This window comes from Excalfactoria chinensis, chromosome 2 (assembly GCF_039878825.1).
Source record: "Excalfactoria chinensis isolate bCotChi1 chromosome 2, bCotChi1.hap2, whole genome shotgun sequence".
Taxonomy (NCBI): Eukaryota; Metazoa; Chordata; class Aves; order Galliformes; family Phasianidae; genus Excalfactoria; species Excalfactoria chinensis.
The window spans coordinates 32,034,375-32,059,112 of record NC_092826.1 but is presented as its reverse complement, the minus strand read 5'-3'; the positions used below and the strand labels follow the sequence as shown (position 1 = coordinate 32,059,112).

The window sequence follows — 24,738 nt, the reverse complement described above, 5'->3', positions numbered from 1 at the left end:
AAAATCTCACCAAAATAAACAGAAATTTAAATACCAGCACAAAAAAGCTGCTGCTTGTCAGAGGGGATATATCTTGGTGCAGCTAAAGTGCTAGTCAAAACCTAATTGATTGAATTGGTACTGACTTCAAAATATTCTTATGCTTGAGTTATATTCCTTAAGTGACTTATTATTGAAGGTCTGTGCAATATTATCTTTCTTTGGATACAACCGAAAAGAGCCTGGCTCTACAGTCTGTGCAACTTCCCTTTGACTATTTGCTCATGTTGATAAGATTCCCTTATCTTTCTGTAGGCAGGGCCCAACTGACTGAGACTGTCTTCACGGGTTCTCCAGTTCCTTCATCATCTTTGTGGCCCTTTGTTAGACACTTTCCAGTTTGTCCAGGTCTCTCTTGTACCAGGGAGACCAGAACTGGGCACAGCACTCGAAGTGCAACCTCACCAGTTCTGAGCAGAAGGGAACAATCCCATTCACCAACCTGCTGTCAGTAGTACTAGTGCACCCATGCTTACCACTAGGGAGAGCCATTTCTCTCTATGAAATTCATAATTTATAGTTGCAAATTCTTTATTTTCTATATTCTTTGTCAAACTAGAATTTTAGAATTTTTCTTTTTAGAAATTCATTGAACTGTGTTTGTGTCAGGAAATGTTATAAATGTCATGTGAAATACAGCACTGGATCATAGAGTGTACGTTTAGACTTCCTCTCCTGGAACACTGTTTAGTATTTTATGTATTCCAAGGAAAATAAATTGTCTTCTTGGTACAAAGCTTTTTATATTCATTAAAAGTATCATTTATTTAAAAAAAAAAATAATAAAAAAAAAAAAAATATATATATATAAAACAACTTTGCTTTTTTCAGAAAAATGGGATTTAAGAATTGAAGTATAGCCAGTATTATAGCTTTTGTTTTCTAGTCTTGTAGTTAAGGTTTGTCAGATGACTGCTGTTACAACAAAAGCTGCTAATCAAAATTTTGGTTTTTTTCCCCACTTCTAGTTTTCAAGAGTATTAAAAAACAGAGCTTGGCCTACCTTCAAGCAAGCCAAATCAAAGATATCACCTCTTCACAGCAGCGATTTCTGTCCAACCAATTGCCATATCAATGTAATGGAAGTCTCTTACCCTAAAACCTCAACTTCTGTTGGAAGTGCTTTTGGTGTGCAGTTAGACAGCAGAAAGCATTCTTCACATGAAAAAGGAAATAAAAACACTGACCAAGGTAGGCCAGTAGAGTGCAAAGAAACTAAGTCCAGCAGTTCTGTTACAGAATCATAAGATGTTAAATCAAACCTTTCTGAAATCCTCTGTTTTCAATATTCATTTGCTTTAAAACATAATAAAAGCTAATTGTAGTTTCGTGCCAACTTTTTACTTAAGTATTTAGGCTTGCATGTGGAAAATAACATGCAAAATTAAATAATTACATGAAGCTTCAAGTGGGTAAATATTTCAAACTTTATTACTTATTTTACTTACTCAAAAATTTATATTAGCATGTATAAGTCTAACTGCTTTGCATTTTTCCTAGGTAAACTGAATCCTATGATTTATGTTCAACATAGCATTACTACTATGGCTGCTCCTTCAGGACAGTCTCTCAGCCACCAAGAGGGTCATGGTCTGAGGTACCTCTTAAAAGAAGAAGATTTAGAAACACAAGATGTCTACCAGAAATTGCTGTTCAAATTACAAACTGCATTGAAAGAGATGGAAACATGTGTCTGCCAGATAGATGAGTAAGTGAATGCTGCTGTCTAGATTTGCTTTAAATTTTTCAATTGACAGTATTAATGAATCTGACCATATGTATAGTGGAATCAATAAATCAATATTGACTGCAGATGAAGTTGTAAGAATTGCAGAATTTTTCTTTCCATTTTTTCTCTGTACCTATTTTTTACCCATTTGTTTGTAGCTTTTTTGTGGTATGGAACAATAATTTTGAGGTGAGAGAAATACGAAATACATATGTCGACAAGGCTTTCACTAGGATCAGAAGCAAGAGACAGAGCTACATAATTAGCTTCTTTATAACTCATCAGTGATGGCCAAATAGTCCTGAAGATGAATTTTTTTACTGATATTTATTTACTGATATAAAATACTGGTATTTTTTACTGATAGGAAGATTATTAGCTTATTAGACATTTTTAAAAAACAAATTAGCCTTAATGAAGGATTCTAGGTTTAGAGCTGTGCTTGAGTGATTAGGACACTTGATTAGAATGTGGGAAGCTCAGTGTCACATCAGAGTCTGTCCTAATTTAGGATGAGGATTTAAAATGTACTTTTCCAGTTGCAAGGTAAGTGAGCTGACTGTTTGAGTTGAGGGTGAAGAATGATAGGTGATTCTGTTCTGAGAGATTCCATGTGTGATATGAATGATTCTTTTTGAAAATACAAATTACATAATTATTTTAATTTAAAAGATATGTTAATTCAAATCAAATTAAAAGTGATTCCTTTCAGTTTAGAAAGGTGGTACATCCTTCTGATATTTTGTAGACTAAAAAAATGCTTTATCCTGTCATAGTTGTTTCTGAGTAGGAATCTTTTTGTGTTGTTGGGGTGGAAAAGTAATAGTTACACAGTAAAAAAGTAATTGTAATGTACTGTAATGCATAGGAATGAACGTAGGTATAGACTGATTTATCTTTTTTTTTTTTAAATTTTTTTATTTTTTAAGAAAGAATTTTCATTGTCTTTAAGTTGTTCTACTAATTATCATGATGAAGGAATTTAAATTTAATATTATTTCAGTGCTTGGATATGCTAAAAAAAATGACTATCTGTGGTGCCTGTATTGTAAATGATGCACAAGGAAGTCAGGAAATCATATGTGGAAGTTCAGTCAATATTTCAGGAAGCTCCAATTACCAGAATATCACACCTTTTCTTTCCACCCTCATGATGGCTCTGTGATTCTGTGATGTAAGAGTGCAGCAACTTCTGAGCCTTTTGTTCATACAAGTGCATATTTACAGACACATGTATCTGCAGATACATACATTGTTTGTATGTGTATATCACATATCTGCCTGTATTAATTTAGAGTCCCACAGTTGTGGAAGTAAACACAAGGGTAATACATCTTTTACTATTTGTAAAACTCAGCTTTTTCCTTCTTTGTTCCCAACAGACAGAGTATATATTAATTATTGTAGAGCAAAGCAGTTCCATACAGGAAATGGGATATGCAAGGGACCTGCTTAGAAGTGCTGAATAGGAAAGAGGGTGGATAAGAGCAGTTGAGGATCACATACTGTACTGCATCAGAACTCAGTTACAGCTAACTACCTCCTGAGGTAATATTAGGATTACTAAGAAAAAGAATAATGAGATAGAATATTCAAACAGCTCAAACATACTTAAACATGTAGATCCTTGAACTTTACAAAGTCTGTACAGGATGCTTTTTCATTTTGACATGAGCAACAATAACATTCATGACTTTATTTATTGAATTAACTTTTTCTGTATAAGAAAAACCTGACCCTCATTACTATGATTCTATCAGAAAAGAAAGTACAACCACAGTAGCACAGTTTTAAATCTAAAAGCTACTGTTTGGGCTATGAAATAACTGTTTGATACCCTTTGTAATAGTGGCATTGAAAAGCTGTTGCTCTGTTGTGTTACAGATCTCTCTGCTCTGTGCTAAGATCTTTGTCCCTGACCTCAAAATCCAGAGGCAGTGATATCTGCCCAACCTCTCCTGTTAGTGAATGAAAGAGAACTGAAAAAGATCTGTGTTTCACCTGAAAGAACTTGTGAATTATGGGTAGGGGATGAGTAAGAGAAGATTGTATATTCCTAGCATTATCTCCATAATAACTTTCATTATGGCTCCTCAATAGGAAGTATGAATGGGAAAAGAAAGGTACAAACAAAAAGGCATTTATTCCCTTCCCACAGCCTCTCAAAGCACCATTGACTCCTTGTTCAAGTAGTTTTAATAGTATCACAGTATTTCTTTAGTACTGTTGCCAGTTGCCCAGCATTAACACAAGAGTAAGTGCCTCCAGTTGTTTTCTTACACAGTGACTTTATATTCTTGTTTCACATGCAATCAACATGCTCCCATGATCCCAGGTGTTTTTTGAAAGATATCTGTTGGGGGGCTTGAACACTTCCTGTTCTGAATGGGTTGAGGAAAAGTCAGAGCAACTTACAAGTTGCATTGGTGGTGTTTTTTGTTGTTTTTTTTTCCTTTTCTTTTTTCTTTCTAGAGGAAAGGGACTGGCTATCCATTCTTAATGCTCTGACTGACCATTACATCTTTTGCTTCTGACATACTTACAGAATTGTGCTTATTTGGGTTCCATATCAGATTAGTTCCATCCATGAGGATTTTGGTCAAGTTTTAAATTTCTGTTTATTGGATTTCATTTATTTATTTATTTATTTATTTATTTATTTCCTTTTCTGCAGTTAAAGGGACTTTCTGGCTATTAGTTACTATTCATACACATATTTCTCCTGTGACAGATGGATGTCTAATACAGTTTTGTTTGTGGTAGACCATCTCCAAAGAAAATACAGTGTGCATGTACTATATTTAAAAAGAAGTAACACTTGAGAAAATAAGTCTGTTTAAACACGATTGATGTGTTTTTCTGAGTCCAGGTCTGGTTTTGTGTGTTTTAGACTCCCTGAATTGGGTTTCTAAAAGCACTTCAGTGACCTCAGGAGCTCCATCTCCAGAGCTCTGTTATCCAGGGTTCCAGCTTTCGTTCACAGTAGTTCAGCAAAAAACAAAAAAATTCCTTAGAAAAAGAGCCTGCATGCTGGGAGAAAACGAAAAGCTCCCTTAGGAAAAGCTCCAGCTACCTTCATCAGTCTTTTTCCAAGATCTTGGCAACAGTGACTAAACAGTCGCATAAAAGAACAGGATATAATAGTCTGTCTGTTTCTTGACAAATAATTACTCAGGGGAAGATATTTTCAGGAGCTGAAATAGCAATTCATTATGCTTGTTTGTTTCTTACTCTCGATTACTTTCTTGCAAGAACAAAATCCACAAGAAATTACCAGAATGTATCTGTCCAAAGGCCTTTTCTTTTTTTATCCTGAAAGGAGATGATAATGGGAGCACAAGAAAATAAGAGAAGTATATATTAATTATTATTTACCTCATCTTCCAGTGGACAGTGCTATTGGGTCTTCTTGAAATTGATCTTTCTGGAAAAGTTAGAATCACCTGCGACGTGTTTGTCTAATTCCTTTTTTGTATTTTGATGTTCAGAGCATTCTGTACTTAGCAGTCTTACAGATACAAAGAACTGATTTTTTAATATTTACGTTTTCATAACACAAAAGGAGGAGACAGATCAAACTGAACACCTCTGTAAAGTGCACTCTCCATCTTCCTTCCCATCTTTGTGAAATCCTGCTAGGAGATTGCTTAAGTGATAGGAAAGAATTGAGTGATGATTTAACACTGATAGCATTAAGACATCGTGTAGCCCACTTATGTCTTTCTAGAGGATGAATGAGTTTAAGATCCAGTAGAATTTTTTTGTATACATAATTTATCTACATTTCAGTTGCAGTTAGGATCAGTACCTTTTCCTGTATGCAGGATGCACATATCTGATACATAGATTTGTCAGTCTGTCTCATTAGTTTTTAGTAGGAGAAACCCATGCAGAAATGGTAAAATAAATTGTTAAAAAGCTTTGTTTACATTCATTGCTTTCTTCAAGTTAATGTCAAACCCTGTGTTAACATCAGTCAGGTTCTGATTTCAGTAAGACAGAGCCATTGTTTGAGCTTTGTGTTCACTACTTTACAGTAAGCAAACAGCATTGTGGGGATAGTTTATGCTATTGCATTTCTGAAGAGTCCCATTTCTTCGTTTCTTAAGAACTCAATGTCATCTGATGTAAGTGAAAAATTACAATTTAGAAAGAAATTTTTGCAAGAAAAATGCTGCCTTTCAAATCCAAACACAAGTTTGATAACATCGTTTTAATTAATTTGAGTATTTGAGTATTTGAAAAAAAGAAATTAAAAAAGAGTAGTCTGTATTATCTGTTCTGATCTTGAAAGTAAATGAGAACATCTCATTCTCAATATGAATTAATCACTCAGGAATATCATTCTTTTTGCTTCCAATATCTGTGCAATTTCCAAATACAGCAGTTTGTACTGTTCTCTGTTCTTGACTGGATGTCATTTTGTGCTCTTCACAGAAGCTTGTAGATTAATCATCAGTTTTACTAGTGATAGTGACTTAGGCACTTGGAATGTGAGGAAATAACACAGGCATGTTAATAAGAATTCTTAAAATGTTTTGAAAGAGTTTGTGATGCAGGCTGCTATATCTGCTACAGTAGTACTTGAGAAAATAAATGTTTCTCACAGAGAAATAGTTCGTTTCATTTGTTGCCTTGTTTTGTGCTGAGAAGCACCTGATTCATGCCTAAAGGTAGTTCCATTAATATAGAATGTCTCCAAGAATAGGCTGTATTTCATCCCCAAATGGAATCTTGCTTTCATAGAGGATTGAGTAGTTAATTAGTTTCATTGATTAAAACATCATCAAGTCAACTGTAACACTTTTTAATAGGAGAATATACCACTTTTATCTTTTGTTTCAAACAGACATGGACTGAATTAAGGTAACCTCATGACATATTATATGATAATATCTGGAAGATGTTGATGACAAATGTCTGTTGGTGGATTGTTTTTGAAATCATTGAAAATCTTTATTTTTATTTTTTGTCTCTCAGCCTTCTTTCTTCAATAACATATTCCCCAAAATCAGAACGTAAAACACCTGAGCCTTTAATACCAGCAGACAGTGACAATGAAAAGGGGGAAAGGAATGGAAAGAAAGTCTGCTTCAGTGTGACAGGTGATGAACAAGAAGATTCTGGTCATGATACTATCAGCAATAGAGATTCTTACAGGTACTTTTACTAATAATATTTTTATTTGTCTGTCAAATGAATCAAGCCTCTATGTTTGTATAAAATCAAGAAGAATATAAATATAAGTGATTCTGACATTTCTAGAATGACTGGCATCAAAATACGTTACAAGACATGTAAAATAAACTTGTTTGCTTGTAGATTAGCTATTAGATCTTCAGTATCCTTAAACTTAATAGGATATTACAGACAGAGCTACAAGGCTTTTCTATAGATTACTCGTAAGCAATAGAAAGTTTACATTATGATGCTCCCCAGAAAAATCTGAATCTTTACCATGGAAAGCAAAAGCCACAGCTACCATTATTGCTGATCTCAGGGAGAAAAAAAGTCTGATTTTCAAGACATATTCTGTTTCTTTTTCCAGTCAATATTGTAGCAGCATTGTACATCTAGAATTCATAATGCACCACCATTACTGGGAATGAAAATGCAAAGAAATTTGAAAAGGAAGAAGTAATTATAGCAAGCACAGGTCTTTATAAAGGTCTGATGCTTAGAAAGAATTGATTAATTACACTTGATGTAAAATCTAAATTAAATTTTAGCAGAAGTGAAATAAGGCTTTATTATACAACATTTTCTCCAAAAGAAATGCTTAATTTAATTTAATGCATAATTTATTATGTTTGCCCACAACAAGGTGGATGTTGGTGGTATGACAGACTAGAGGTTGAACCTTACCACCAGTATTCTGTTACATTTTGTTGCCGTGTGACAGACGGCAGCAGAGGGGCAGTCTGACAAAAATGGTGTGTATGAAGCAAAAGTGTGTCACTAAATTCCTCCTTATGGGAAAAAACAGCACTGATGTTCATCAGTGTGAAAGGGAACTCAGTGAGGTAGTGAGTGGTGCGCTTCAGCAGTGGTAACAGCAACAGTGGGTCACCTTTCCTGGTGCAGATTTTTAAGAGCATGGCATGCAGGCTTTTCTTCATTTCTGGTGAATATGCATAGCAAATGGTGGTGACTGTGTTGGAAAATAGTGTTCTGTCGCTGAGTTTTTACTTTATCATCTGGTGTTACTGTGTTCTTTGTATCAGTTCTAGTTTCTGTGGAAATAAATGGAAGGCATTACTTTCAGAGCAGTGAACCGTGATACTGAACACACATAGATTAATCTGAAACTAATGCCTCCTGTTTATTTCCATGGCTATGTATGTTCATTATCATGGTTCATTATTGTAACTAGAAAGTAGAATCCTTTTTTTTTTCCCTTTTTAGACTTTTTTTTTTTTAGTTTGCTTAAATAATTACATTAGGCAAAACATGAAATTTTCAGACCCCATTGTGACATTATTATAATTAGTATGCTAATTTCAACTGTTAGAGTGCCCTAATTTTATGTTGTAGAGCCTCTTTCTAACACACACACTCAAAAAAATAAATAAATGCAGACTGGTATGGCATATAGTTGTTATGTGTAATCTGTTTCTCATTTTCCCATGTTTCATTTTCTCATACTTAGCACAATCCTGTTTTAAATAACCTTCATCTTCCCTTTGGGGACTTTTGTATGTGAACAAAATGAGTTAGAAAACATTCTTAATATCCGGCCAGAAATTCTTAATACTCCTTGGTCTGTTCATCCACTGTAGGGACATGTTACTGATGTCTATACTATTTAGTAGATTTGATTGTAATTATTCCACATTGGTTCAATTTAACATTTTCCCTGCTCGCTTGTAGCTGGGTAGGTAAGATACCATGCCAAAAATATTAACGGTAACTTCTATTTTTACAAAAACAAACAAAACAAATAGGAAGCTTATGAATGAATGAGTAATTGTAGCAAAATATGTAAAATATATCTATTTATGTCTTGATTTATGGTACACCCAATTCATGGAACCAGACCTAATTCCTTACATTTAAGTGTGCTTTAGGTACATTTGTACTTTATCTTGTATTCTCTGGGGCTTTTAAGACTCCCTCTACTGGATAATTACTTGATTGTTTCCTGAATCTGGACTATCGTCTTGAAGCGAATAAATCATTTAGTGTTGAAGGCTTAGAATTCAATTTTTTCTTCATAGTTTTTTCAGTACAAAAGGTCAAGTTTTACTCTACGCTGCAAAAGTAGATCTGTTCTGTGTCTATTTTCAGTATGGAATAATTTATTATTGAGAGAAAGGATGAGGTGAATGAGTGTAGTATCTAGGGCAGAGAAAACAGCGGAAAAAAAACGCTCAAATTGGAATCATCAAATCTCCTTACTAGACCAATATGGGTTAAAATTTTTATGCATAAAAATTTGCACTGAAGTTATATATGTCAATATATATGAACATTTGGAAAAGATGGGCTAATAAGATATATTTTGTCTGTGTTGTGGTTTAACACCACACAGCCCTTTGCTCACCCCCCCCCAGACCACATCCTGGTGGGATGAGGGAAATAATTGAAAATAAACAAAGCAGATCTCTTGTGCTGGTACAAAACTGTTTACTAAAAGAAAAATGATAATAGCTGTGAAAAAAAAATGTATATGTGAATGAATATAACAAGTGATGCACAAGCAATTGCTCACCACCCCTGACCAATGCCCAACTAGTCACCTTTTTAGTGAGTGGAATAGATGAGATGAACCCCCTTCAAAAACTCCATCTGCATAATGTCGTATAGCATGAAATATCCCTTTGGACAGTTTAAGTCAGCTGTCTTGATACTGTCACCTCCCAGCTCCTTGGGCCATTTGCTGTAAATGGCCTTGGCTCTGTACAACACTGCTTAGCAGCAGCTATAAACATCAGTGTGTTATCAACACTGGTCTTCTGGAATCAAAATGTAGCGTCATACCAGACACTCTGAAGAAAGCAGTTCTGTCCCAGCTTGAAACTAAGACAGCCTGGTAGAGTTAAGTAGTTTGTAATTTGAATTTCTTTGCTAGTGAAATGGATTAAATCTGTTTTAAGCCCAATATGAGTTCTAGTTTGGAAGCCATAAACCAGAGTACTTGATAATATTGTAATAGTTATGGACTGAGCACAGAATTTAAATGCAGAGTTACTGAATTGTTTGAGGAAATAGATTGAAACACTGTCACTCATGTAAGAAAATTTAGTTGTTTCGTGTTGAAAGTATACATTTTAACTCTGCAAATGCTTGCAATGCAAAGTGAAGAGTGAAAATGGTATCACTGAGTTAGAGAATCTAGTTGTCTGCATTGTACCATGACTGTAAATTATGATAGCCTAAGTACAGAGATCTTTGCTGTTCATAAAAAATTTTAAGGACTGTCTCATCATTAAGATCAAAAGCAGAAAAGGGAAAAAATATCCGTAACTTTGATATAATGACGGTATAAAAGGACATGGCTTTATTTAATTCTGCTTTGTTTTATTTTCCAAGCGATTGCAACAGCAACAGAAACTCCATTGCATCATTCACCAGCATTTGTAGCAGTCAATGCAGTTCTTACTTTCACAGTGATGAAATGGATTCAGGTATGTTTAAAAAAGTCAGCTAAGAATCTGTCGTTGGTTCCTTTTACTCAGGTTTATTCTTTTCATTTACCCGGCAGTTTTGTTGCCATTATAAAAATTCCCTCCTCCATGGTAATAGAAGTGTGTTGTTTTGTTTCTACCTAGCTAGAAATGCACTTAAATAGTCCTTCTGTGAAAGGGAGACTGCATTCCAGCACCTCTGTAGATAGAATTAATTAGAGCTCTTAGAGTGACTACTTTTAACCGCTTTCATTCCCTGTCCTTGTCAGGGAGGTTTGTTACACAGAAAAAGGATCATTTTAGGTGAGTACAGAATGCTTGCCCAGCTTGTGTCAGCATCCAGAATGCAGGATATGGCTGTGTATGTTTGTAGGAAGGAATGTGAGACCACATAGGAGAACATTTTTGTTTATGCCATGACAAATTGAATTTAAATAAATTCAGCTGCTAATAGGAATGAGATGGGATTTAACTGCATGGAGTACAAGGTCATATACTCAGGGACTAATAATAAAAATATTTGCTCTAAGCTGTTAGTTTATCATTTGGGAGTGATTTAGAAACAGAAAGAACTGGGCACATTAGTTGAATGTGAGCCAACGCTGAGACTTGGCCATAAGGAAAGAAAACTTTAGTGCTGGTCATCTCAGGAGAGGTGTTTTTTTTTTTGTTTTTTTTTTTAGGAAAGTATTATGACATTATGCAAGGTATTTGAGATACCTTATGAATAATGTCATTCTAGTCAGCTACTTTCAAGAAATTTGAAGAGTGGAGATCAGATACAGAGAAAAGGGATGAAGAAAATGCAGGGTCTTTATCTTCAACCTAGTATACTGACAAACTGATATGACCTAGTGAAGCAACACTCTGAGGTACTGCTTTTAGCTACCTGAAAGTATAGGTGTCAAGTGCAGATACAGTGTTAATGATGGTAGGTACTGCCACTCAGTGAACTCTCACTCTGAGTGACTTAACTTTCTTTTACTTCCAAAGCTAGCATGCCTTACTTCAGATTGGAGTTCTTTGGCACGGTGCTCCATTTGTTACAAATAAAATCTTGTGAAAGGTTGCTGGCTATAAGGACATCTAAAAGAGCTGAAAAGAAATTCAAGGAGACAAAACTGCTGTTTAAGTGTTTCACTGACATAAGAAAAATGAGACTAGATTGACCATGAATAAATTTGGATTATAAATTATCAAGTGGCTACTTGTTACCTGTCACTATAACAGCAAGGGGGAAAACCAGTTGTAGCTCAATTTTTCATGGTTTTTGAAAGAGTTCGGCTTGCATCACCTGCCTTCTGAGAGTGCAAGTGACTGAGGGCAGTGACCTAGGAGACTCCTCCTTTGCGTTGTCTTAGAAAACAATTTCCTGCATACCACTAAAAGCTTTGTATCAAATGCAGGGTTTGGTTACTGTATTGTTGTTTAAGTGCCAAACTATAAGAACCTGCATATGGCAGGGAGGTTGAAACTAGATGATCACTATGGTCCTTTTCAACCCAGGCCACTCTATGCTTCTATGATTTCAATAGTAAGAACTTTAAGATTGCGAAGAGTCAGTCCCTATAAAAATGTCATGATTTTTGGTGACTCTGTGGTCTGCTCTATTATGGGTTCCCACTACTTTGCTGGGTCTGTGTTGTCCAGCACAGAAGAATCTTGTGTTCTGATCATAGGATCACTGGGGTTGGAAGGGACTTCTTAAGATCATCCAGTCTAATCTCCTGTTCAAGCAGTCATCTAGACCACATTGCCTAAATCCATGTCCATTTGGATTTTAAATATGATCCTTTCTCTAAGTGCTATTTTTATATTAATCTGTGTTCCTAATCCAAATTATGTGGGGAAAACAATTGCATGCTGTGGGATTGTGTTCAAGTAACTTGTAGATGTACTGAGGAACATGGTTTAGTGGGGAAATGGTGGTGGTAGGTGGATTGGATGATCATGGAGGTCTTTTCTCTAACCTTGGTGATTCAATAATTCCATCCCGTGATTCTGAGTAATGCACTGTGTTTCACTGCCTAGAACTATAGTAGGTATAGTCCTGAAGGCCTGTGTATCAGTATATGTGCAAAGATTACTCAGGCTATAAATATTTTGGAAAATATGCTAAACCTTCTAAACAATTTTAAATTTTAAAATATTTTTTCAGGTGATGAACTTCCCATAAGTGTTCGAATCTCTCATGATAAACAAGACAAACTCCATAGCTGTTTGGAACATCTTTTTGGTCAAGTATGAGATTATTTTTTTTGGCTTTAATAATAACATCCATATTTGAGCTAAAATGTCTTTAGCTATTATTTATTTATTTATTTATTTTACTTTTGCTTTCCACTGTTTATGGGATGGTATGTATTTACTCCTTCTCCTTCTGTTTTTCTGAAAATAGTTCAAAACTGCAGATTAAACAGGCCCTTGTATTTAGTAACATTCTCTAGCCCTGAGCTTTAACTACAGCAATTAGGTAAGAAAGCCTCCAAAGCTGTTTTCTACTAGTCTGTTTCTCAAATAGAGAATTTCACATCTGTGCTATAGATAACACCTGTCTCACAGAACTTTGTTCGCAACAGGTTGATTCAATTGTCAGTCTTCTGAAAGGACCAGCTGTGATGAGGGCCTTTGAACAGACAAAACACTTTACACCTGGCCGAGGCCTACAAGGTAACAATTCTGTCTATCTGAATCAAAAGGCAGATTGAAAAGTATATGGATGTGGCTATGTACTCCTTGAGCAGGATGCTAAAAAACAGTTTTGCTTATTCTTGCCATATTCATTGATAATTGATTTTGGAAAATTCATACTTAGTGGAAAACCTGTTTCTAACACTTCTGTTGCACAACATATTTCATCAGTTTTGGAAGCTCACCTTTAAATTGTAGATTCTGAACTGACTATAAAATTGGAGTTTTTTGAAGTAAGAGGTTGATTTTGTGTCTTGCAGGTGTCTTTATTATTTACTTGTCTCAACTTTTGAAGCAGTTTTTTATCTATTTTAATCTGTTTTGTAGGCACTTTTGTGCAAATTTTATTGATGAAGTTGACGTACAATTTGCAAATGTAAATTTATAATCACCATAACATCTATACCATTTATACTTCTTACATAATTGCTAAGCCTGAATGTGTTAGTAGGCAAGTGGTGATAGCCATAAGATTATGATGAAAAACACTATGGACTTTTTTTAGCAAAGAGTAACTAAAAAGAAAGTTCATTGGGAGGCAGAATGTTGCATTGCAGTGTATAACTGTGCTGTAGGTTTGGTTTGGCCCTGCCATATGTCTTTTCACAAAGAAAGCTAATTGTAAATGGCCAGAGAGCAGATCTCTGACTTCTGTATATCACCAAACTCCCACTGAAGTCAGCAGAACATAATTACCAATTACTGGGTCTTTTGGAACCTCAAGTACTCAGTGAGTTTGTTTGGAAGTCAAATAAAATCTTCCTCTTACTTACCTTCTCTTTTTCCATTTCCAATTCTGGGACCAAGACTATGAGAGTGAACCTAGTGCATTTGTTCTTACTTAAGTTTCTCAGTGCTTCAGCCTAAGCATGTGACAGACTAACAAAACATTAACCTTTCAGTGATATAATAAATGTTCAATTAGTCACAAGGTATGGACAAGCTGAATGTTTTATTCTTGTTATCCGTGAACTTCTGGAACAGTACAAGGGACACTTGTATGATTTAAGAGACTAGGTCGAAGAATAAGTAACTTTGTCTTAATTAAAATTTAATTTTCTGATTGGATTAATTTTGCTTATACTTGCCTCCTAAAGATCCAGGCTCTCTCTTGCTCCATGAAGACAGTCATTTTATGTCTTAAGTACCTGGTTCACAGGAGTCTTTTTTTTTGATTGCTGCTTTCTTTCTCCTTTGACTAAGTGGGGAGCTTAGACAATTGTTAGTCAACTGTTAGACAGTTGTCAGTCTGACTGTAACAAGAGTTAAATAAGAAGACCCCTTCATGTGCTGTGAAAGCATTTAGGAAGAAATAATGCCTTCCTGTGATTTTGTCAAGAGATTTATACAGAGAAAAATATTGTTTTTATTTTTGCATAGAGTTCCAGCAGGAAATGGAACCGAAGCTTAGCTGTCCAAAGAGGCTACGACTTCACATCAAGCAAGACCCTTGGAACCTTCCCAGCAGTGTCCGGAGTCTTGCCCAGAGTATCAGAAAATTTGTTGAAGGTCAGTAGGAAGAGCATGGCCATAAATGAACACTCACTTTATGATATATATCTGGAAAAGGGAAGGGGAAAGATACAATTGCTTGTTTAAACATCTGAGGTTGAGGACTTTTTTTGTGCTTATATTAACAAGATTAGTGGAGTACATCTCAGTTGTCTGATGCTTACCCTACTGATACTGGATACTGGAAGGAAGAGAGCTTTCAGATAAGTACAGGGAATTAGGCTGATTTGTCATCTTCATGGGACAGATGGTGCTTTCCTTGAAATTATAATCCTTTTTTTTTTTTTTTTTTTTTTTTTTTCCCGTCTTAAATGGAAAGATGAAGACTCTGCAGAATAACTTTTGGCCTGTTTCTTCCTGATATCTGTCTTTGTTCTGGAATCATTATCACTTGCTCAGTTGATCATGTCCGGTACCATTATTGTTCTTCCTTTACCACCCTCCCACCGCTGTCTAATAGTTATTTAGTGCTCTGCTCTTCCTTGCCACTAACTGACAATGTGATCTGTAGTTTCCTACAGTCTCCTGGCTTCATAACAAAGAAACATGGATTATCTCACCAAAAAATCTTACCTGTAGCTTTTCCTTTATTTCTTGTAATGTTTGACAGTGAAACACAAATAATGAGCCAAATGATCTTTATTGAACTATTTGCACTACTAGTCTATATGGGAACAAAGAATTGTGTCAGGTCTAACTTTAAACATACGCACAAATCATTTGTCTTTCATTTTCTTGGCTAATTTCCATGGTGCCCCATTAAGAAACAGTGAAAAGTTGGATCACTGGAAAAGAACTTTCTGATAAGTTTTACTAAGATAAACCTCCAGAAACCAACCCACCAAAACGAATTCCTCCTCATCCAATTTTTTCTTTTTTTTCTCAGATCAGAAACAATCATATTTTCAGATTGTGGGATAAAAAATTATAAGAAGAACTACAAGAATGTCTCCTGTTCATAGGGTCAATTACAATGGGCTGACTGTCTGATACTAAGAATACTTATTTTAATTTAATTATGGTTGCCACAGAGTGAAAAATGAATAAGTAATTTTGGTACTTTTTTTTTCTGAACTGTTTCTAGTTTCTATCAGAGCATAATCAAATATTAATTGTGGTTTCTTTCAGAGTTTGGGAGTAAAGGAAATATCTTTAACAGTCTTTCACTGCCCAGCTTCTAAAGATTTTCTGAAGTCTGACAATCTTTTTTATACATTGTTTGCTGGTTAATAGCATTAATAACCAATTTCAACATTGGTGTTGTACCCTTAATATTGATCAGAGATTATTCAAATGAATTTGGTTTTAAGCCTAGTACAGAATGGGGGGGAGGGGGAGGGGTTCAGCAGGGTCCAAATGAATCACCACCTCTCCATTATACAGGATTTTCTTTTTTTTCAAATGCTACTATAATGTAATAGAGACATTTATCGGAAAGTGTCTTGAAATGTACTGAACATTTTTCTTGTGTTTCAGAAACTAGGATGAAAAATAGATTTTCTCTGTTAATAATTTATAGTAGGTAACTTTATTGCAATTGTTGTGCTTGTAAATGGAGCATGGCTCAGAGATCAGAACATGAAAAGGCATTATTCTTCTGGTGTTCAAGGACAGCATGCAATCTGCTTTATCTTTACTCATCACCGTGTCTTGGAAGTTATCTGCCAATTTTAAATATTCTTGGCTCTTCCGTTTCATCCATGTCACCTAGGCATTTGTCAGAGATTTGTAACACCAGTTCTGTGCCATCTTTTTTAACTAAATAAGTTGTTTTATGTATAAGTTATCATCTGAAGCTGTTCATTCACCATTAATAATCTTCAAAGCTTTCTGCTGTATTGTGTTGTTTTTTCTAAGTTAATTCTTATTCCTCCCCCTGCTTATGCACTCATACTCGGTCCTGAGAATCTAGAGGAATGTTATCCAAATCTTCATCATCATTTTGATCTATCTGTGGGACCAAGGCCTTCAAGTAATGAGAAGGATACCTGAAAGCAAAAGTTTCCTGTGGGTTCCCTGGCACAAATAGTGTGAAGGAGAAATAGGAGAGTGGAAGTGAATAATTGCTTAGTTTACAAGGCATGACTGGACAGGTATATTTAATTCAGTGCTGAAAAGATTCAGAGCAGAAACGTGGCCCTCAGGCAGTTTTGGAGGCTGCTGTCATTTAGACAGGTTTAGGCTTGTATAAATTAAATGTGAGACAAAACCAATGGCTTCATCTAACTAAAATCAGATGAGCAGAAAGCAAGGTTAAAAATGCTATAGCAGCTAAATTTCCCCCTCATATCTGCATTTTTCTTCTTTCTACTTTTGCCATTATGTTTCATGCTCACATAGGTTTAGGATACTCAGAAGATTTCTGCTCTGAGCTGTTTCTGGCTGGAAGCTTAACACATGGTACAACAATTCACTTTCTTTTTTCCTCTCTTATTTGCCTTTTTTTCCTTCTTCCCTCTTATCTCAGAAGAAACAAAGTATGTGCCTTATTTGACTGCTTGATTGGGCTTAAGCCTCTTTTGAGCAAGTTGAACAAAGTCTTAGGATATTCAAAGCTGTCTGAAGTATTGTCATGTTTGTTCCTAAGAAAAGGGTGATATTTCAATAATCAAAAAGATGTATTTGTCTCTTATATCAGGTTCTAGCGAAAGTAAGCAGAGGAAATCACAGATAGAAAACCATGGGGAAAAATAGTTGTAAATAATGAGCTTAATCACTACTGATGAGTATTAAAGTAAAGCAAAGATGTATGCATTCAATAAATACATCCCCGTACTGGTAACCAACTCATTTTTATTTTCAGAAATATGTCACCTACTATTGTGTTATATATATTTTTACTTTTCTGTTGCCTTGTAGAACATGTTGAATTAGATTAGACCGATTAGTAAATTAATGCAGAAGGAAACATGGGATCCTTATGAAAAAGAGTCCCAAGATCTAGGTATTAAATGACTCATTTAATTTGCTTAATATGTATGAAGAAATGGGAAAATGTAAGAATACCTTGAGAATGAGGGAATGATTGTTTTGACCTGTTAATTTTCTTTTTATTAGTTCTGGAACACACACACAAAAAAAGACAAAAAACAAAAACAAAACAAAAAAACCCCAACAAAACAAAAACAAAAACAAGTAAACCTTTCTTCAGAGTAACTTTAAAACTCTTGGGGATTGCTTTCTCTCTTGTCAGCTGTACTATCATATAATTAGAGAAGGAGAGTTTACTATGGTTGCAGTAGAAGTGGGCCCTTGGAAGGCTAATCAAGGTGCTCGACTTGAAGAGTCTTGTGATTAAATAGCATACAGATTCTAGGAGGATTTATCTGCAGGTAAGTAACTTAAGGAATAATGAAAGTTCTCACCTAGAGTGACTGGGCCTACTAAATTGTTATACCAAAGAAGGTGAAGACAAATTCTTGGCTGAGGCAGATCTTGGAAGATGGAGTACTTCATTTTTATTTGTGCAGGAGTGAGCAGTAGTCTCAGCAGGAATTCAGTCACTGATGAATAGCGAGAAAATAACATAGGTACGAGATTTTGAAAGTACATGAGATATGTGACATGGAAATCACGGAGCACAGGAAAAACAAAATGAGGGATGAGTAGAGTAGGAACCAGGAAAATCAGCCTGATGGATGAGAAGAAAGGGAACTTTCAAGCTTTTGTAAATGCTTCCCTTTGCTCTCCCTCTTTCCACCCTGCTAAATAAAAATAGCATATTTAAAAGTGATGTTCTAGAGGAAGTCTAATTTCTAGGCAGCCTGATGAGAAAGTGCAAGTTTTTTGCTAACTAATTAATTTTAAGGTTAAGTAGGGAATACTGTTCTTTTGAGAAGGGTCACATATATTTTAACATGGAGTGAAGGAGCCTTGTAGTCACTGAAATCATAAAAATATATTTCAAATGAAATAACAAAACATGAAGTACAAGTCTGTGTGTTACTTCAAAAATATCTTAATATGTGAGAAACTAAATGAAACTGAAATCTAGCCTTTGAGACAAAAGATTTTCTAGCAAAATACCAAAATAGCCTGATGGGGGAAAAGAAAGTAGAAAGCATCTTTTATTGTGTAACACACAATCTAAAGAGAAATTGCTGGAAAGTTATTCTTTTCCACATGCCACATAGAAAGAAGGGCTGAAAACTTCTGTAGCATTTGGAATTTATTGAAAAACAGATGACTGACAGACATCCAAGGTTCTCTTCTAAACCCCAGGTAAGTCTCCACTTAAACAAATAATCTAAAAATACTCTCTTGCTTGAGGGTATATTTTGAAATGGAGAAGACTTCTAGCAATGATAAAGGCAAGTTGATGTGTCTTGTAGTTTTCCTGTAAGGAAGAAATTATTTGTAGATACCTCAAATGCTTTTGAATTTGGGGATTTAACAACTCTCATATAAAACAAGCAGCAAATAATAGCTTCAATGTGTCTAAATTCTTCAGAAAGAAAATACTTTTTCCTGTATTGTATTTTCAGTTACTAAGCTAAATGTTCAGTGGAGAACACCTCAGCCGCCTGTGATTTGAAGTTATTAGTTTCTATAATTATTTCTCACTTGACAGAAAGCAAAGGCAAAGATTTTTCACCATGCAATTTTCAAGACTATTCATTAATGTTGATTCTTGTATTTGAGATTCTGTGGGCAGGCATTTTGGAAGCATAGGCATTGTTAGTTCCTTAGTGCGTGTACAGTATGGCTGAAGATGAGGCTTGAAAGGTTTTGGTATTTTTAAGCTTAGTCACCAAATATTAAGTGCCACCTTTAGGGAAGATTCGAGCTTTGAATAGGTATGGTCAGACACAGAATCCAGACTGTGCTGTTGATACTGTCAATTCCATCACTTGAGATATAAGTATACCCCATAACAACTGTTTGCATTCCTATTCTTGGAATAGAACTGCATAGGAAATTGGCATGTGAAAGAAAGACTGGCAAGATGTGAAAGAAAGTATGTGAAATAATGACGTGTTCCTCAGGCAGTTACTGCAGAAAAACCCATGTGTTGGAAGTTTGACACTCTCTGAGGTTATGGTAACTGTGGTACCAGATAGATGGGAGGAATCACTTCCTTCAAAATGAAAACTTTGACAAATCAAAAATAAAATGGGAAAGAAAAGGGTTATTTTGCTTTCCATATACTGGATTTTTTCCTTTCATTAGGACAGTATAAATAATCTATAAAAAGTTTTTGTCAGTATGATGTTTGTTAAATTTGTACCTTTTGATTCATAAATCGTCAAGCAAAACCAAATCTTGAAGACTGAGAATTAAGTGAAAATGTGGTTTCTAATTTTTCCTGGATACTTTGATATAGATGAAAATGTCAAGTTATCCTCATGTTGAAGTATGTAACCAGAGAGCAAGGGGGAAAACCAGAGTAGTGTGGGAGTTAATGAAAACAGGTCTTGTTTTTCAAAGTCGTAAGACAGAAATTCTTCATATGTGGACTTTCATTGGCCAGCTGGTACATATGTGCTCTAAGGCAGGAGTTGCTTCTTTGTGTGTTTTTTTTCTCTTTGTCGGTGCTTTTGATGCTTATTGGTTTTATCAAGTCAAAGGTAAACTTAGTGAAATTGAAACTTAATACTGCTATGGAGGTATAGGATAGGATGGCATACACGAGAACCTAGAAGCTACTTTTATATGGAAGAACTTCAAATGCATAATTATGTTGGTGAAAATCCTTTTAAATGTAATGATTTCAATATATTTCCTTTCTCTTTTTTTCTTTTAAGAGGTGAAGGCACGGATACTCTTGGCACTTCTTGAGTATACAGGTAATTTTACTGATTTTTGGGGAGTGACATTGACTATTTTTATGTGTGTGTTTGTTTTATCAGAATAGAGAAAGGGGTAGAATATAACATATGATAACCTGATAGTAACCAGTATTACTCCTGTGTGTACAGTAAAGATTCCTGAAGGATACAATTCCCAAGATCATCCTGTCAAAAACACTGAACATCCAGTGTTTAAGCAGAACATATTCTCTGCCTATACAGTTGATAGATGAAATAGCTGCCAAATTACTAAGCTTGTGCAAAGTACTTTTGCTATCTTCCTTCTTTTGTGCTCTTCCCTTTTTACCATCATTTTTTCCCCCACTTCATTCCCAACTCTTTCCAGACTTGCCTTGCTATTACAAACTGTGCCTTTCCTTCTGTCATTCTCATACTGTGTACCTGAGACACCATAATGGAGTGCAGAATAGTTGTTCAGTTGTGTTTGTTTTTTGTTTTTTGTTTTTTTTTTTTTTGTTTGTTTTAATATCCTTGCTTTCTGGAAGGGATCTCAGAATTCTGTGATTTACTGTAACTTCAACTCATACAGGTTCAAGTGCACAGAGTATGTATATTTGTCTGCAAAAATACATGAACTAAATTAGTGTTTAGAAAATAATACTTACAACAGAAGATTCTGTGTGTGATTTGTAGGTGCATAAGTGACTAAAAAGCAGTCAGTGTAGAAAGCTGATGGTTGTAACATCAGCATCATGTGAATGTGTTAGTATTTCATGATTTCATGACGTTTGATTTTATAAAGGAGAATATAATATTCCTTTTTCATATTTCTTCCAGATTGCATAAGAGGTTTAAAATATTTTTTAGCTCAGTTAAAATAAGAAGTGACCTGAAAAATCCCCCAAGCTTGATTTCCTCCCCCCCCCCCCATAAGCTGTTTTTCCTATTTACATGATTACTGAAGTTCCTAAATTCTGTAATTTATTTTGTATCTGTTTTTTTTTTTTTTTTTTTTTATAAAAATCCCGAAGGGCTCTTGTATGCAGAATCTATATTCAAGTAGCATTAGATAAGATTTGTAAATGAGGTGTCAGAGGAACAAGAGGGCTGCTTCAGAAGGAGACAGTATGGAGGAAGGCCCTGAAAGTCAGCTGCTGTTAGACAAATAGTGATAACACTGAGTGAGGCAAGGTGAGAGAATGCGCTTTGGCCCCAAATCCCTAAGCACTGTGATGACATTGGAAAGGTTTAGATTATGTAGAAGCCAGTGGGATTTGTGAAGCTGGAGGAGAGTAGAGGTTTTAAAGGTGAAAAGTCTGTTTGCACTGGATTCTGCACAACTTGAGAGACAGATGATAGAGTTATATTTTAATAATCAAAATTGAAAGGTAGAAAAAGGGACAGAATAACTTTCAGAAATACATGGAGTCCAAGAAAAGTGTATTTTTAAGGTCAAAATTGATTTTGTGACTTATGCAAATAAATTGCCAGCCCCGAAGAAATCTGGAAGAGGTAAATCTCTTAGAGTCAGAGGAACCTAAATAGTGGGGAAAGGTCTTAGGCTTTGGAAAGACCTCTGTCATCCAATCTTCCTCTCTTCCTATGAGAAACATGAAGTCTATCTGTACCTTCTGTGATTGAGGTTTGCCTAGCAGCTTAGAATGATAAAAGTACTTAAAGATTTTGAGGAATTTGAATAAGGAGGAAGTACTGAATATTTAACAACAGGATTTTGTGCTTTATTGAGAACGTGTTTCTTTTTCTAACTGTTTTCACCTCTAGCTAACCTGATGTCTGTGCCCTCCAGAATAAATTGATAGATTAGCTAGACCCTATTTTAAATCTGCTGCTAAGGATTCTGTAGACCTCTACCTAGGGACCTGTCTTAGACGGACTTTCCTGACTGCATAAATCTCTACTGCTCCCTAGATACATGATGCTGCTTTGTGCTTCCTTTACAGATTTCATATTCATATGATTGTGTCCTGCTAGCATTACTTCTATACCCCTTGTCTGCTAATTATGGCAGACAGGCTTCACCTGCCCCACACAGCTGGATGCTATAAAGTTGATGAGATGATAGAGTTGTGTTAAGAGTTTCTGCCTGTTTTTACTTTCCTGTATCAAGTAAATGTTTTTGTGTCCTGCTGGCTCTCCCACAGCAGCTAAGAGATGTGACTCACATCCATCACCTACTAACTTTTAAAGTGCATGAAATTGATGGAAATACGTGGAAATCTGAAGTGGAAGATGATAGTACTGGTCATGAAGTACAACTTGTTTGAATAACATTAGGCTGTAAAGTTGTCATTATCTTGGACTAAAAAACAAGTTATTTTAAAGAAAAAAAGTCCAGTTACTTTCCTATTAATTAATCTTCTGCTCCATCTCTGCTTTGCTTTTCCTCTTTTGTCTTTTATCCGTTACAGACAGTGAGATTCAACTCAGGCGAGACATGGTCTTCTGTCAGAGTCTAGTGGCCACAGTCTGTGCTTTTTCGGAGCAGCTCATGGTGGCCTTAAATCAGATGTTTGACAACAACAAAGAATATGAAATGGAGACACTGGAGGCCAGCAGAAGGTGGTTGGAACAGATAGCTAGTGCGGGTGTTCTCCTTCATTTCCAGTCACTGCTGTCACCTAATCTGGTAAGAACCCTCACAGAAAGTACTTGCAAACAGCCGATGTTTGTTCCCCAAGCACTTAAGCACTCTTTGTTATAACTGTGTTTCCCTGTGTCCTTTGTGATTTGCTTGTCACTAAATTAGGTGCTATTGGGGAAGCTTGTGATTCAGATAATTGCAGATATGGGAAATGTTTGTTTGTGATATGGGAAATATGTTATTCATAAAGACAGTGTTACGTTTGTTTTAATTAAGCGGATAGTGAATGTACCCACGATTCCCCACTGCTGTCATCACTGTTCCTTAGCAGTGAATGCAGTATTAGGTGATAACCAGAATCTGAGCTTGCAATAAGTAGCAATGCAGCAGAAATGAAATACTTCTTTTGGATACCTTTGAATGGATATGCTAGTCTGTGTTGCCCCTGGCACGGGGCAGATTCTCTTAGCCTCTTGGGATAACTGAAAGTCTGCTATTTCTTCACAGGCTTGGCAAAGAGCCATGGCTTACAACACAATTTTAAAAAGGACAGAGCTTTACAGTTCTGTAATCCCCAGCTAAACAAAGTGCTTCTTCAGCTGTTTAAGCTAACTCTCACACTAGACTTGTTCCTGCTAACCTCAGGAACTCTAAAGCAGTTTGCAGAATCTTGTCTGTATCCATCTTCTCAAACTCTTGTTTAACTCCATAAAATAAACTGCTTTTTTTTTTGTAGTTGTCACGTGATTTTCTTGTGCTAGTGTTTATTCTTACTGTTAAGTTTTAAGATCTGTTAGTAATGTGACCATCAACATTTCATTAATTGACCAACATTGGATGTGGGATCAAACTTCACAAACCAGTTTCAGATTTGCAACATCTTACTGCATAGAAGTCCACAAAAATGGCAAACAATGTTTGTAATCAAAAGTTATTTTTCCTTCTCTGTCTCAGCATCAAGTTGCTAATGAGATATGCCTATAAATTTTCAAAACAGAGGAGTTTTACTTAGGTTACTCCAAAAGTAATGCCTCCTGTCTATTTCCATGGACACTGTAACAGATACAAGAGCACAGTGACACTATTTGATAGAGCAAATTCTCAGCTACAAAACACTCTTTTCATCCCTGTCCTTCTTAGCTGTGCATTTTCACTAGCAATGAACAAGAGCCTGCATGCCACACTTGAAAAAGTCTGTGCCAGCAGAGGTGATCCGCTGTTGCCACTACTGAAACGCACCATCCCTCTTCACTGTGTTCACGTCCACTGGTACCAAAGCATAACATAAATGTTCAGCAAATGTGGAAGAATGTCAGTGGGTGCCTTTTTCTGGGTATGGAGGAATTCAGTTCCATCCCTTTGCATCCTACATACTTCCATGTCAGATGCCATTTTGTCAGACTGCCCCTCTGCCACATCTGTCACATGGCAACAACATGTATTGGGATATTGGTGGGAAGGTTCAGTTTCTACAGCCATACTACCAACAACATCCCACCTTTGATGTTGTAGGACAAAATAATAAAGTATAGCCAGAGCAGCCCTTGTATAAAAATAAAGATATTTCTAAATTACAATCATGAAATCTGTGGTATTGATGAAGAGGACTGACCTGAGCTAGTATAAGCAACATTCTTGCAGGCAGTCAAGCTACATGCATATTCTTATTTGGGACAGGGTGTTAGGATGAGTTGTTCTGGCTTAAAAACAGCTGTATCATTGCCTATGAAAAAAACAGAAGGGCAGTTCTGTACATGAGAAGTATGTGAAGAAAGCATGGTCAGGGGA

The 24,738-nt window shown here is 35.7% G+C and overlaps 1 protein-coding gene across 2 annotated transcripts in view; it reads left to right on the top strand.

Annotated features, from left to right (window-relative positions):
* The window catches only part of PREX2 (phosphatidylinositol-3,4,5-trisphosphate dependent Rac exchange factor 2), a 168,630-nt gene that overhangs the window by 98,267 nt on the left and 45,625 nt on the right, over positions 1–24,738 (top strand). For both annotated transcript variants that reach the window (XM_072329302.1, XM_072329303.1), the window contains exons 24-32: positions 1,008–1,230; positions 1,540–1,747; positions 6,749–6,928; positions 10,301–10,395; positions 12,554–12,636; positions 12,975–13,065; positions 14,467–14,595; positions 20,343–20,384; positions 22,778–22,995. In XM_072329302.1, coding sequence (XP_072185403.1) covers positions 1,008–1,230; positions 1,540–1,747; positions 6,749–6,928; positions 10,301–10,395; positions 12,554–12,636; positions 12,975–13,065; positions 14,467–14,595; positions 20,343–20,384; positions 22,778–22,995 — 1,269 coding nt within the window. The remainder of the gene's footprint in view (positions 1–1,007; positions 1,231–1,539; positions 1,748–6,748; positions 6,929–10,300; positions 10,396–12,553; positions 12,637–12,974; positions 13,066–14,466; positions 14,596–20,342; positions 20,385–22,777; positions 22,996–24,738) is intronic.